Below are 13,317 nucleotides of genomic sequence, written 5' to 3' on the forward strand. Positions count from 1 at the left end.
ACACATGAAATTTGCAAACTCTTAAGTAGAATCACAGCTTTAACCATGATTCTGCTATTGTCCCAGTGCTGGCTAGGGGTGTATTCTATGTTATTTATTTATTGTAACACATGTATACATGTGCACATGCATATATATATATATATATATATATATATATATATATATATATACTAAACACACATACATTTATATACTGTTATATATGCACATATGTGCATGTGTACCTATATATCCACACATATATAAACACACACACACACACAAATATATATATATATATATATATATATATATATATATATATACATACAATATATACATACATCTATTTAAGGCTGACTATTTGGTATTTGACAAACTGTCATGATATTTATATCTACAGAAGAATTATTCTCCCCCTTTCAACAGCCATTAATTGCTTCCTGACCCTGGCATTCCCCTACATTGGGGCATAGAGCCATCACAGGACCAAGGGCCTCTGTTCCCACTGATGATCAACAAGGCCATATACTGCTACATACTCAACTGGAGCCATGAGCCCTCCATGTGTACTCTTTGTTTGGAGGTTTAGTACTTGGGAGCTCTGGGGGTACTGGTTGGTTCATATTGTTGTTCCTCCTATGGGGCCTCAAACACCTTCAGCTCCTTCGGTCCTTTCTCTAGCTCCTCTATTGGGGACCCTGTGTTCAGTCCAATGGTTGGCTGAGAGCATCCACCTATGTATTTGTCAAGCACTGGTAGTGGCTCTTAGGAGACAGCTATATCAGCAATCAATAGTGTCTGGGTTTGGTGACTGTATATGGGATGGATCCCCAGGTGCAACAGTGTCTGGATGGCCTTTCCTTTAGTCTCTGCTCCACACTTTGTCTCTGTAATTCCTTCCATGGTTACTTTTTCCCCTTTCTAAGAAGGGCAGAAGTATTCACATTTTGGTCTTCCTTCTTCTTGAGCTTCATGTCGCCTGTGAATTGCATCTTGGATATTCTGACCTTCTTGGCTAATATCCACTTATCAGTGAGTGCATACCATGTGTGTTTTTTTGTGATTGGGTTTCCTCACTAAGGATGATATTTTGTAGTTCCATTCATTTGCCTAAGAATTTCATAAATTCGTTGTTTTTGATAACTAAGTAGTACTCCATTGTGTAAATGTGCCACATTTTCTGTACCCATTCCTCTGATAAAGGAGATCTGGGTTCTTTCCAGCTTCTGGCTATTATAAATAAGGCTGCTATGAACATAGTAGAGTGTGTTTCCTTATTATATGTTGGAGTATCTTCTGGGTATATGCCCAGGAGTGGTATTGCTTGTTTCTCAGATAGTAGTATGTCCACTTTTCTGAGGAACTGCCAAACAGATTTCCAGGGTGGTTGTACCAGCTTGCAATCCTACCAGCAATGGAAGAGTGTTCCTCTTTCTCCACATCCTCATCAGCATCTGCTGTCACCTGAGTTTTTTTATCTTAACCATTCTGACTGTTGTGAGGTGGAATCTCAGGGTTTCTCTAACTCTTAAAATCCTCTGTCTACCCTTTCATGGTGTTCCCTGAGCTGTATGTGTAGAGGTTGCATTGTAGACATACCTGTTGAAGTTGGACACCCTATGGTCTGCTGTTCTTTTTATTTTGAGCTACTGTGGATTTCTCTAATAGTTACAATCTGCTGCAGAAAGAAATTCTTGCATGAAGAATAAGAGCTACGTTTATCCATGGGTATAAAGATAAGGTTTTAGAATGTTGTTTGAAATTATACTAGTCTAGAAAAGTAGGGGTAGTAGGTCCTTCTCTGGGACCCATGACCTCACCTCCATAGGCAGTTGACAAGGCTTACAGTACCAGACATGGTTTGTTTCAAATCTAGGCTAATTGAACTCTGGTCTTTTCTATTTCTGCGTCTCTAAGTCAAGTGTTGCATGTACTTCTTCCACATATGTGTTGTGCTAAACGTACTGTTTTGTTCCTTTTTGTGGTCTCAGGTGGAAGCCGCAGAAATGGAGCCCTTGTATCCTGGTTCCAGAGTCTATCAGGCAGGGGAGAACAGGCACCAGCGAGGCATGTGGAAAGGGGCTGCAGACAAGAGGTAACCAGGGTTTTCAATAGCTTCATGTTCATGCGTGATTTAAAGTGATGGTTCTCTGTACTTGGTTGTTCTTGTTTGGGAAAGTTATAATATTTCTGGATTGAGCTATTTATATTTATATTTATCACTAAATTTACTCTTGGCACTAGTAAGTGTTGTTAGGTAAATATCATCATTTAAACATAACCTTTCACTGCACCTCAGTAGTAAAGCAAAAATAAATAATAATAAATATATCTCAATTATAACTGACCTCAATGTCTATATTATGAATGTATATTGAATATCAGCCAAGATGTTGAGGAGATGCCAAAATTAGATCTGAAAGTACACATTGCACTTTGCTTACATTGCATGTTTATGTGCTGATTAAATATATGAATGAAAACATAACTGAGTGAGTTGACTAATCTTAATGATCTTGGGTTTAAGCACAGTGTGTGTGTGTGTGTGTGTGTGTGTGTGTGTGTGTGTGTGTATGTATTTACTATGTGTAATATGCACAGAAAGAGTATTAAAACTTCTAAATGGCATTGTGATAGGCTTCTGTGTCTGAAATAAAGGATGTTTTATTAAGTACCTCTAGGAAAGATGGCAAATCTATGAAAAGCACCCAGTGATTTGGTCTGTTCCATTTTTTGTTTCATTTCTCATACAAGGGCAAACTACATGGGACTTGATGGAAAATACTTTATTCTCAAAATAGATTGACTGTCACTTCTGTTCATCTTGCTTTTGTGGGCAGTAATAATGCTCTTCTAGCTCCATTTGCACAACTATACCTAGAAAAGCTTGGGTTTCTTTGCCTGACTGACAGATAATGACATTTAGAAATTAATATCGTCAGATGTTGCAAATTGGATATTCTTGAATGTTCACCAGGCAACATGCTCATAAAAACACTTTAAATATTATTAGTAGTACATTAGTATTATTAGTATAAAATTGGTATTATATAATTAATAGAAAAATAATGAGTTTTTGAAAAGGCCTCAAGGAGCTAGAGAAAGTACCCAAGGAGCTGAAGGGGTCTGCAACCCTATAAGTGGAACAACAATAGGAACTAACCAGCACCCCCAGAGCTCGTGTCTCTAGCTGTATATGTAGCAGAAGATGGCCTAATCGGTCTAGTCAGCCATCATTGGGAAGAGAGGCCCCTTGGTCTTACAAACTTTATATGCCCCAGTACAGGGGAACACCAGGGCCAAGAAGAGGGAGTGGGTGGGTAGGGGAGCAGGGAGGGGTGAGTATATGGGACTTTGGTGATAGCATTTAAAATGTTAATGAAGTAAATACCTAATGAAAATTGGAAAAAAAAAGAAAAGGCCTTGAATATGAGAGAAAACAAATAAAGGCATAGGAAGGAATTAACCAGAAAGACAATACAAGAAGCTGCACACCAAACTTCTAGAGTTCAAGAAAAAAAAAAAAACATATGGAAAATTATCAAATAAGTAATCCAAGAAAAATGTCTTTTGGGGCAACTACATCTATTGGTTGAATAAAGTCAAAATGATTAAAGAACTTATGTGAGGCCCATCATTGAAAGAAATGAGAGAATGATCTGGTCCCCAGCCTTCCAGAGGAAGTTACAAGCCTATCTCCAAGTACAGGGGTTATGAGCATCAGCTTTGAAACGTGAAAGGGAGCAAACCAACTCTTCAGAGGTGAATGGGGGCTTAGTCTACATCATTTATCAAGGCAAGATGAAAATATCTGCAGAAAACAAAATCCCCTAAAGTTTACCTAGCTGTATCTCATCTCCAGAGGCACAATATGAGCAATGTGGAAAACTGGGAATCATCCCTGAAAGGGAGGCCATTTTTCCAGGAAAAGAGAAAGGGTGAGGGGCAAGACCAACACCAAAGCATCCCACAGTCCAGCAATACGCTATCCAGGGAAACACTCACCTACTACTTCTACTGTCACACGTGCTAATGTCACTCTGATGTTCCTGTTCTATCCCTGCAAGGAGGCATGTCTACGGGGATTCTCTGTGGTTTTCAGTGACATTGAACTCCCTTGTAAAGGTTATATCTGTATATGTTACATCCAGTTTGATGGAGACTCTATATTTGGAAAGCTTCCATGTTTTCTCTGTGGATCCCCTGTAGCTGAAAGGGAGTATGAGCTTAGACCATTCAGTAAATTCTCATGGGTCAAGCTTCCCTCTTGGCATTCAGTGCTGTTTTAGAAATGCAATTCACCTTGCTGAGACCTTATGCTGGGCAGGTTTGCTCCTGTACAGTTCAATCTCAAACACTGGAACTAGCTTTGCAGTCATTTCTTCTAGTGTGAAACTTTTGAGACTGTCTAAAATATCCGTTTGCAAACTGTGGGTCACAACCCCCTTGAGGGTCAAACAACCCTTTCATAGGAGTCACATAACAGATGTCCTTCATATCAGATATTTGCATTTCAATTCATAACAGTAGCAAAACTACAGTTATGAAGTAGCAACAAAATAATGTTATAGTTGTGGGTCACAGAAGAATAAAAAAGAAAAGAAAAGAAAAGAAAAGAAAAGAAAAGAAAAGAAAAGAAAAGAAAAGAAAAGAACAGGCAGAATTACAGCAGTAGCAAAATATCAGTACCTTCTCCAGGGTAGTGAGAATTCTGGTTCTACTGTATAAGATACATTATGCTTCATAGAAAGTCAGACTTTTTTTTTTACCCAGTTAATTGTGCTTAATTTTAATAAAGAAATAATACAATTCCAATATTGTGACAGATGATACTATAGAAGAAAGAACTATATATATTCTTGTTTTTTTAAAAAAAAACTGCTTAAAGGGGTAAACATTTTAGTAATACAAAGAAAAAAATAAGGGCCCTGAAATAATTCATGGAGTAATTTTAATTTTACTGTCCACACTGACTCCTTTAAAGCTGGCTTTAAAAAATCCAGATGTTTTCCTTTTGGACTGTAATGTTTTCCTTTTGGACTGTACCTCATTTATCAAATGTCAAGTGTTCCCTTTTATCAGAAAGACAACATTGTAGCACTATGATGGAGATGAAACAGGAGATAGAGAATTACCTTTTTGTGTCTAAGATGCTCTTGATGTCTTGAAGTGCCTGAACTCTTTTTCAGTTTACTTTTTCTGAATAATGTTTATGAGAAATGAAGAAGGCAGGTCTCTAACCATTATCAAATCTTTTTTTTTCTTTCTTAATTAGTTAAGACTTCTCACACAACAGGTTAAGGGAATCTGTTTGCTTTGCCTTTAAATGAACTCCTAAAACTTAAGGTGTTTTTCTACTTTTAAAAAGGTGAGGGTGGGGAGGTGGGAATAAGTAGTGAGTGGAGGAACACCCTCATAGAAGCAGGGGGAGGAAGAATGGGATGGGGGTTTCTGGTAGGGGAGGACTGGGAAAGGGAATAATATTTGAAATGTAAATAAAGAAACTATCCAATAAAAAAGGTATGAAATAATCCAGTATAAGAATAAAATCTGTTACCTTTACTTTAAAGAAAGGGCACAGTAAGGAATATGTAGTGAAAGTTATAGAAACAGTGTGCTCTAAAATTGTAATTGTATTATGGTAATAATACTTGGCTTCCAAAGATGGAAATATATATGCTGCATGTGTACATCTATAGGTCCATTATTTTGGTAAGGTATGCTCGATGTCATAATTTTTCATAATCAAATTTCTTTCTAGAGTCTTTCACTTGTGGTTGAATTTGTAAATTTTGATTTATCTAATTTTCTAAGCTTGTACAAATCATATACTGTAAAGTCTACATTCATAAAGCACCATGATCAATCAATAATTTACATAAACTAGATTCAGAACAAGCTACTCGTAAATCTGAGTACTTCATTTCTTTGAGTAACCATTTTTGTCTTGAGTGACATTGTTTTCATAGAAAGAAAGGGAGAGATAAAGATCACCATCCACCATTAGTTTATCAAGAACCTTGATATAGAAAACACATAAAAATACAGCACAAATACACAGTCTGGAAAGATACAGACTGAGTACTTGAATGAGTACTGAAATTATATAGACATCTTAGCTTGTCAATCACATGTGAAACCTGTTGATCTGAGTGATAGCTTCTGACACTGTGGCAGGATGCCTTGGGAAAAAAAATCTACTTAAAGGAGGAAAAAAAAAAGTATATTGGCTCCATTTTTGAGGACTCAAGCTCATGGTCAGTTCGTTGACCCATTGCTTTTGGAAGTGTGGTGAGGTAGCATGTCACAGCAGGCATATGTGGTTGTGGAGCCTGCTCAACTCCATGACAGTAAGAACTAAAAAAAAGAGATACACAGGGGAGAACCGGACTTTTAGCATCCTTTTTTCTGGAGTGCAACCTCAGAGATCAGCCCCCCTTTCTCTACTTCCCTCCTCATAAAGGTCACCTCCACAGAGAGGTCACACTACTTCCCCCAGTGTCAAAGGCTAGAAGTCAAGCCTTTACATATGAGCCTTTGGAAACCTCAAGATCTAGAGCACAGCCACTCACGCTTTTCTCTTCTGTGGTAGACATATTTCTTTTGGGGAGAAAAGGAACAAACTTCTAAATCTTTGCATTCTTATTTCCCAAATAGAAGTATCCTGTTATCCCAAAGGTTGGTTCTGCCTATTCACTTATATAGATCACAACCAGAAGGTTATTTTTATAGGCATACTTGGGGGGGGCATATGTGTAGGTGTTGACTGCAGTAATTATGATCTGTAGTCAGAGATATCTGTCATTTTTGCCTTAGTCATTTCATTTGGTTTGTGTTTGTTGTTGAAGGAGGAAGGAGTGTATTTTCTGGGAAGAAATATAGAGTGGTTTTCTCAGGGTATGTTTTGACTTAGACTGAAACTAGCTCTGTCGTCTTGGGCCATAGGCATTGGCAACCAGGGACGGGGAGCCACTGAGACCCATCCCAGGAAACCAATATAATATTTGTAAGGGGTAGAAACATCTATATTTTTTTCTGTGCATTTATGGAAGGATGTGGCTACCTTGCACAGCTTTGGGTCCTGGAAACCTGTTTAGGGTAATGAGACAATGAAGAAAGGACAGACACACAAATGCAGTACAGAAGAGCTGGGCCTTGTGCTCTGATGAAGATGCACCAGCAGCATCCTGGAAACCCAGCACATTTGTTTTATTCATCTGAATAGAGGACGTTGGTTTATTATAGACAGCTAATCCACACTGCTAACATACTGGAGGATGCTGTAAGCTTCAATGTCTTCAGTGTCAACATTCACACCAGGGGAAACCTTTGCCATTCCCATGTGTCTAAGACACTGTGGGCCTTGACACGGTCATGCTCACATTCACAACACATTCAGTCAGGGCTTAATCTGGTCCTTATACACGAACTCAAATCTTCATATGCTCTTTACAGAAGGGAGGGCATGACTCGACTTACCAGCTCAATATACAAGGGTATCTATCTGATGTAAGTAATGAGTAAATGCTTATAGGACACACTAGTGTCAATATTTTTGGTGAAGTTGTTTTGATAACCTTGTTAATCATATAGGAAAAAGTAGTCAGGCTTCAGTGTTCATCTTATTAAAGAACATTTGTAAGTCTGACATAGTTGTGCATGGCTATAACTCCAACTCAGGAGGATGAGGCAGAAGGGGCACAAGTTCAAAATCAGCCTTCCCTGCTTGGTCAAACCATATGTAAAGGAAACTAAGCACCAATAACATAAATAAAACAGTGCCAGAATGCTCTATTAGAATGCACAATGCTCTTTATCAGTCTAATTCATTTCTCAGTTCCAGGTACCAAAATACTCATTAGAAGTATCATAAGGGTATACAAATCATTTAAGAATGTATTTATTTTTATTTTATTGCACAAGTGTTTGACCTGCATGTATGTACTTGCACTATCTTTGTGCCAGTTGCTAGGGAAGTCAGAAGAGGCTCCTGAAACTGGAGGTACAGATTATAATAAGCCACCAGTGGATGCTTTGAACTAAACATGGGTCCTCTGTAAGAACAGCAAGTTCTCTTAACCACAGATCCATCTCTCCAGCTCTAAAGAGTCACTTTTTTTTTTTTTAGAAACATCTCTCTTTTAAAGATAATTATTGAAAGTGAATATAAGGGTTACCAGAGTAGACTGTAGAAATTAAATTGACAGTGTATGACAACTTCCAAAATTAAAATATCCCATGAGCATGACAGAAGGATGGGCTTGCTAATGCCATAGGCTTTGGTTTTGAGGGTGGAGTGCTCACTTCACAGTAGAGATTGAATTTTAATATAAGTGAGTCATGGCTCTTGGAGGCATTTTTCATTTCCTTTGTGTGTTTCAGGGTAGGATTATCTCTGTGGATTTTTGTGATGGCTGCAGGTAAAATATGCATATTTTAAAACTTTGTGATAAATTAAATATAAATATTAAAGGAGATGGGCAACCTGAGGCAGAATGCTTTAGTTACACGGTGTTAACTAACTGTTGCTTCAGAAATATCTCCGTGCACTAGCCCTTCTGATTTTAATATAATAAGCTATGATTCCAAGAACAGAGTAGCCCTTCCCCCATGTTCACTTCATTCATATCCTCAGAAGACATTTTACTAATGAAATGGATGCTGGTGTTGAAGATGGATAAAACAAACTCCAATTGCTGGGTGCAGTCATTTGCTTTTAAAACTCGGAGTGAGAAGTTTCTCTCCCAGCCATATAATTCTCTTACAGAACTATATTCCCTTCAGGAATGCCGATATAAATTTCAAAGTCTATAAGAAACTATGTACATGTAATAGGATTACATGTCTTTTGTGCAGAGCTAAATCCCATCCCTTTAAGCAGCAGAGCATCCCTGATATCCCTTAGCACTGGTGCGAGTAAGGTTGAGGCGTTTGTTTCTGTTTATCCAGGGCTCCCTCTCGGGACAGTAGCAGAAGGAGATAGATTTGTGTATTTTGTGTGTGTGTACATTTCTAAATGAAAATCAAACCTCAATGCGCATCCCAGGTGGAAGTAACTGAGCAAGAAGCTCACACCTGTGCCAGTGTCTATAAATTCCACACTGGTGTGTCAAGCCTCGGTTCTACTGAAATTCTGAATTCAAGCAGATGAGTAGGCCTCAAAACAGTATCTTTTAAGGCCAGCCAGGCTGTAACGATGTGACTAAAACAAAAACTAAATAACTCGGTTTTAATCCGGGTATGTAGGGAGTGATGTAAAACCTACTGCAGTCAATTAAAATCAACGAGCTCTTCAAGTCTTCTGTTTCCTAGGAGGATATGGAAAAAAAAAAAAAAAACTGGAACTGAAAGTAGGAAAGATGGGAGCCTTTGAAATTATGCCAAGAAAGATTTTGGAAGCTCACACGAGAATAGCAATACTGGGGGTGGATTAGAAGGAGCACACATGAAAGGCATTTAAGGAAAAAGAAATCAGTGCCATCGAGTAGCTAATCTTACCACAAAATGCATCACCGTGAGTTGAGATTACTGGGTAGAGACCAATGAGGACTCGCTGATACAGAAGAAAAATAAGAGCTGGAATAAATTATTAATGGAAAATGAGCTCATGACATACACACACTATGAGAGAGGCTGCATTTGAATATTATTTTAGTGACTTCAGGGTTAGCATTAAAACCAACGTAACAGATATCAAGGGCCACTCATCATTCTCTCTCTCTCTCTCTCTCTCTCTCTCTCTCTCTCTCTCTCTCTCTATCTATCTATCTATATAGATAGATAGATAGATAGATAGAGATAGAGATAGATAGAGATATATAGATAGAGATAGAGATCTATCTATCTATCTATATCCTGCTGATGCTTTTACAAGTGTTTTCTCTGGAAGCATTACTTTCATTTTCCTTGCAAACCTAGGAAAATAGTAATAATTCCACTGGAGAGAAGGGCTGTGGATGTTACTAATGCGGTTCTTAAAAGTAAACTGCTGATGGTCAGGAGCGATTAACTAAGTCTGTGGGAAATGGTGAAAGCTATGGGACCAAAACATCTTCCTTTGGGAAAGGCTTGATGTAGAGGTAGCATGGGAAAATTATTCAGATTGTTCCAATGAAGTGGAAAAGGCTATTGTGCCCAGAAGTGTTGGCGCACACCTTTAAGCCCACCACTAGGGAGCCAGAGGCAGAAGGATTGCTGAGTTTGAGGCCAGCCTGTTTTACTGTGGGAGTTTTAAGACAGCCAGGGCTACAAAAGGAAACCCTGTCTGGAAACACACACACACACAGACACTCAGACACACACAGACACACAGAGAGAGAGAGAGAGAGAGAGAGAGAGAGAGAGAGACAGAGACAGAGACAGAGACAGAGACAGAGACAGAGACAGAGGGAGGGAGGAGAGAGAAGCTTTTTCTTTTTATGCAACAGAAATTTCCTACTCAATTGTCCACACCCTTTTTTTTTTTTTTTTCAGGAGATACCAGTAGTTAGTTATTTGGGTAATAGGCATAGATATAGTATTGTAAAATTTACGGAGGTAAAAATTTTAAAAACAGCTTGTATGGCATCATCACATTTTTGTATGTGTTTAAAAACAGAAAATGAACTATGCTTATTAGTTGAATAGGTATAACTGAGTGAACCAAGCCTAGTCTCCGTAGAGTAATTGAAGCTTAAAAACATCTGTAGAGTCAGAAACAAGGTCTAAATGACATGGATTAGGAGTAGATAACATTGCAAATATGTGTCAGAGAAGACCACAAAAGAAGTACACTATAGCTCAAAGTCCAAAAAAGAGAGATGTCCATCTTGCATGAACATGCGAACAAGATGATACACAAACAACCAGTGGGGGAAATACATGGAGCTGTTAGGAGGGAGGAGATAATTGAAAGTCTAGGAGTGTCTGCAAATGGCAAGTGGGTGTGACTGAGGAGTAGGTGAGTTCAGGAATTAAGAGGAAGAAAGTCCATTTTCCTCCTTCGCTCCATGATGGGGAAACAGAATGATGTGAAGGATTAATGAGGAAGACAGATGTGTCTCACAGAATGTCTCTCTGTCCATATAGACCCCTCCCCAGTAGTTTTTCACCTGACTTCCTGCAGTAAATACCCTTAGCTGACAGGACTTCCTTTCTCTGGCTCCTTATCTCTGCTGTGATGTTTCTCCTAGAGTTCTCATTTGAATCCTCAAACTCCAGGTCTGAGTCTGCTTCCTCCTCCACGTGGACCTGCATGCCATCTTCATGACCTCCTTCTACCATTTGTCTCTCTGACTACAATGTCTGGTCAGATGAGCCTGAACCAGTATTGACAACAGCTCTCTCTCTCTCTCTCTNCTCTCTCTCTCTCTCTCTCTCTCTCTCTCTCTCTCTCTCTCTCTCTCTCTCTTTCTCTCTCTCTCTCCACTTTGGAATCTTCACATGAACGTCATTCATTCACAAACATATATATGTAAAATTTGTTAATTTCCTACTTTCAGACACCAAGTTTTCAATGGCTGCTTGTTTGCATTCATTCCCTGGTTGTAAGGCTGAAACACCTTCCTAAGCCCGATATTGTTCTGCTTCTTCTATTCTATCCCAAGAGAAGCTCAGTCATGAGCCAGTGACTAGGTGCCACCCACATGCTAAATTCATTTATCACCCCAGGCTGTTACTGCCTTCCTTTTACCGTTGATTACTGTTTAGCCCCCTACACTATCTTCTGGCCCCATCCCAGGCATTGCCTTTCTCCAGCCAAGCCTGGTGTCCCCCATCCAGCTCAGATTCTCAGTGTGAACTTCTTACCTTTTTGTCCTTTGTGTGTGACAATTGGACCATCTCTCTGATGTACTAACATTAGGGTTTCCAGCTCTAGAAATGTAGGGAATGTGCCTTATTCACCTTGATATCCCAAGTGCTTCCACACTCAATGTCTCTTCCTTACATGTATAATTTATATAAGTGTTCTGTTTATGTATATGCCAATGTAAGATGTATAGGATGGTGGCAAATGTGAAAATAAAAACATATGAAGTACTATAACCAGTCAGCTCCAAGAGGTCTTTGGTTCCACATACAAGTCCTGCATAGATGAGGACTAGCTCTTCTAGGGTTGGCAGAATTGGGTCTATGGTGCCAAAGGCTTATGTACTGAGGCTTACAGACTCAAGTACTATGGACTAGGTTATTATAACTCTGAACATTATAGGCTAGAAACTATGGCTATAGGTTCCTAGCTTTGAAGCTCATAACTTTAGACTTGAGTTGGCATTGGCCTGGCACTTGGCCACTTTGATATCAAGCACTTGTAATTGTAGTTCAGCTTTCTCAAGACATCCAGTGCATGTTCACAGAGGTCAGGAGGACATGATGGCAATCTGGTTAAGAATATGGGAAGGATCCATTAAATTGTCCATGAACACAAAATACCAGAAAGTTGTATATAGTAAAGACTTTATGAAAGTTCAACACAGAATTCACTACTATTATTGCATCAAACAACAGTTACTCTTATTTAACAATGTTTAGCTGCTCCTCAGGGAAGGACATACTCCCCTGATCCTTCTCAATATATGTATGATTTCATTTTACAATAAGATCAGATTATGGCATTTTAAAATTTTTAAGAAACAATATATATATATATATATATATATATATATATATATATATATATATGAAAAATAAACTGTGCTTATGAAAAGCTAACCTCCAGGAGAACAAAGACTGTATCAGCTCATTCCAAGCATGAGCATTTCATAAATTATGCAAAAAATAAAACAAAAATTAAGTTGAAGATAAATTATTACTGAGTGTCCAGTGCTGAGACCGTGATTTAAGCAGTTATCAAGTACTTTTTGGCAGATGAGGATGAGGATGGGGATTTTGTCCTCCTCCAGGATCAAGGTTCTGCTGTTTCCCTGGAGCAGCTTTATTCAGTAATGCATGAATTCCCCACCATGACCAAGGGACATGTGCACACACAGCATTGGAATGCGCAAAATTAAGGAAAGTCATACACACACACACACACACACTCATACACGCACATCTGTACATGAATATGTACATATACATATTCACACCTAGTAGAGGGTTTGGGGGTGACCCTCTTATGACTATGATATAATCCATGTGAGGTTATAGATAAAGCTCCCTGCTATGTGGTTAGAGATGGACTCCAGCTTCAGTCTCTGCTCAAGCGTATCTACTTTGAAAGCCTCCTATCATTTTCAAGACTACTTGAAATGCTGCCTGTCTTAGTCAGGGTTTCTATTCCTGCACAAACATCATGACCAAGAAGCAAGTTGGGGAGGAAAGGGTTTATTTGGCTTACATTTCCATACGGCT

At 38.7% G+C, this 13,317-nt stretch overlaps 1 protein-coding gene across 1 annotated transcript in view; it reads left to right on the plus strand.

Moving 5' to 3' along the window:
* Thsd7b (thrombospondin type 1 domain containing 7B) overlaps positions 1-13,317 on the plus strand; it is an 872,787-nt gene that overhangs the window by 511,599 nt on the left and 347,871 nt on the right. The window contains exon 11 of the mRNA XM_021198560.2: positions 1,977-2,080. Within this exon, the coding sequence (XP_021054219.1) occupies positions 1,977-2,080 (104 nt within the window). The remainder of the gene's footprint in view (positions 1-1,976; positions 2,081-13,317) is intronic.

Source organism: Mus pahari, chromosome 5 (assembly GCF_900095145.1).
Source record: "Mus pahari chromosome 5, PAHARI_EIJ_v1.1, whole genome shotgun sequence".
NCBI classification, from domain to species: domain Eukaryota; kingdom Metazoa; phylum Chordata; class Mammalia; order Rodentia; family Muridae; genus Mus; species Mus pahari.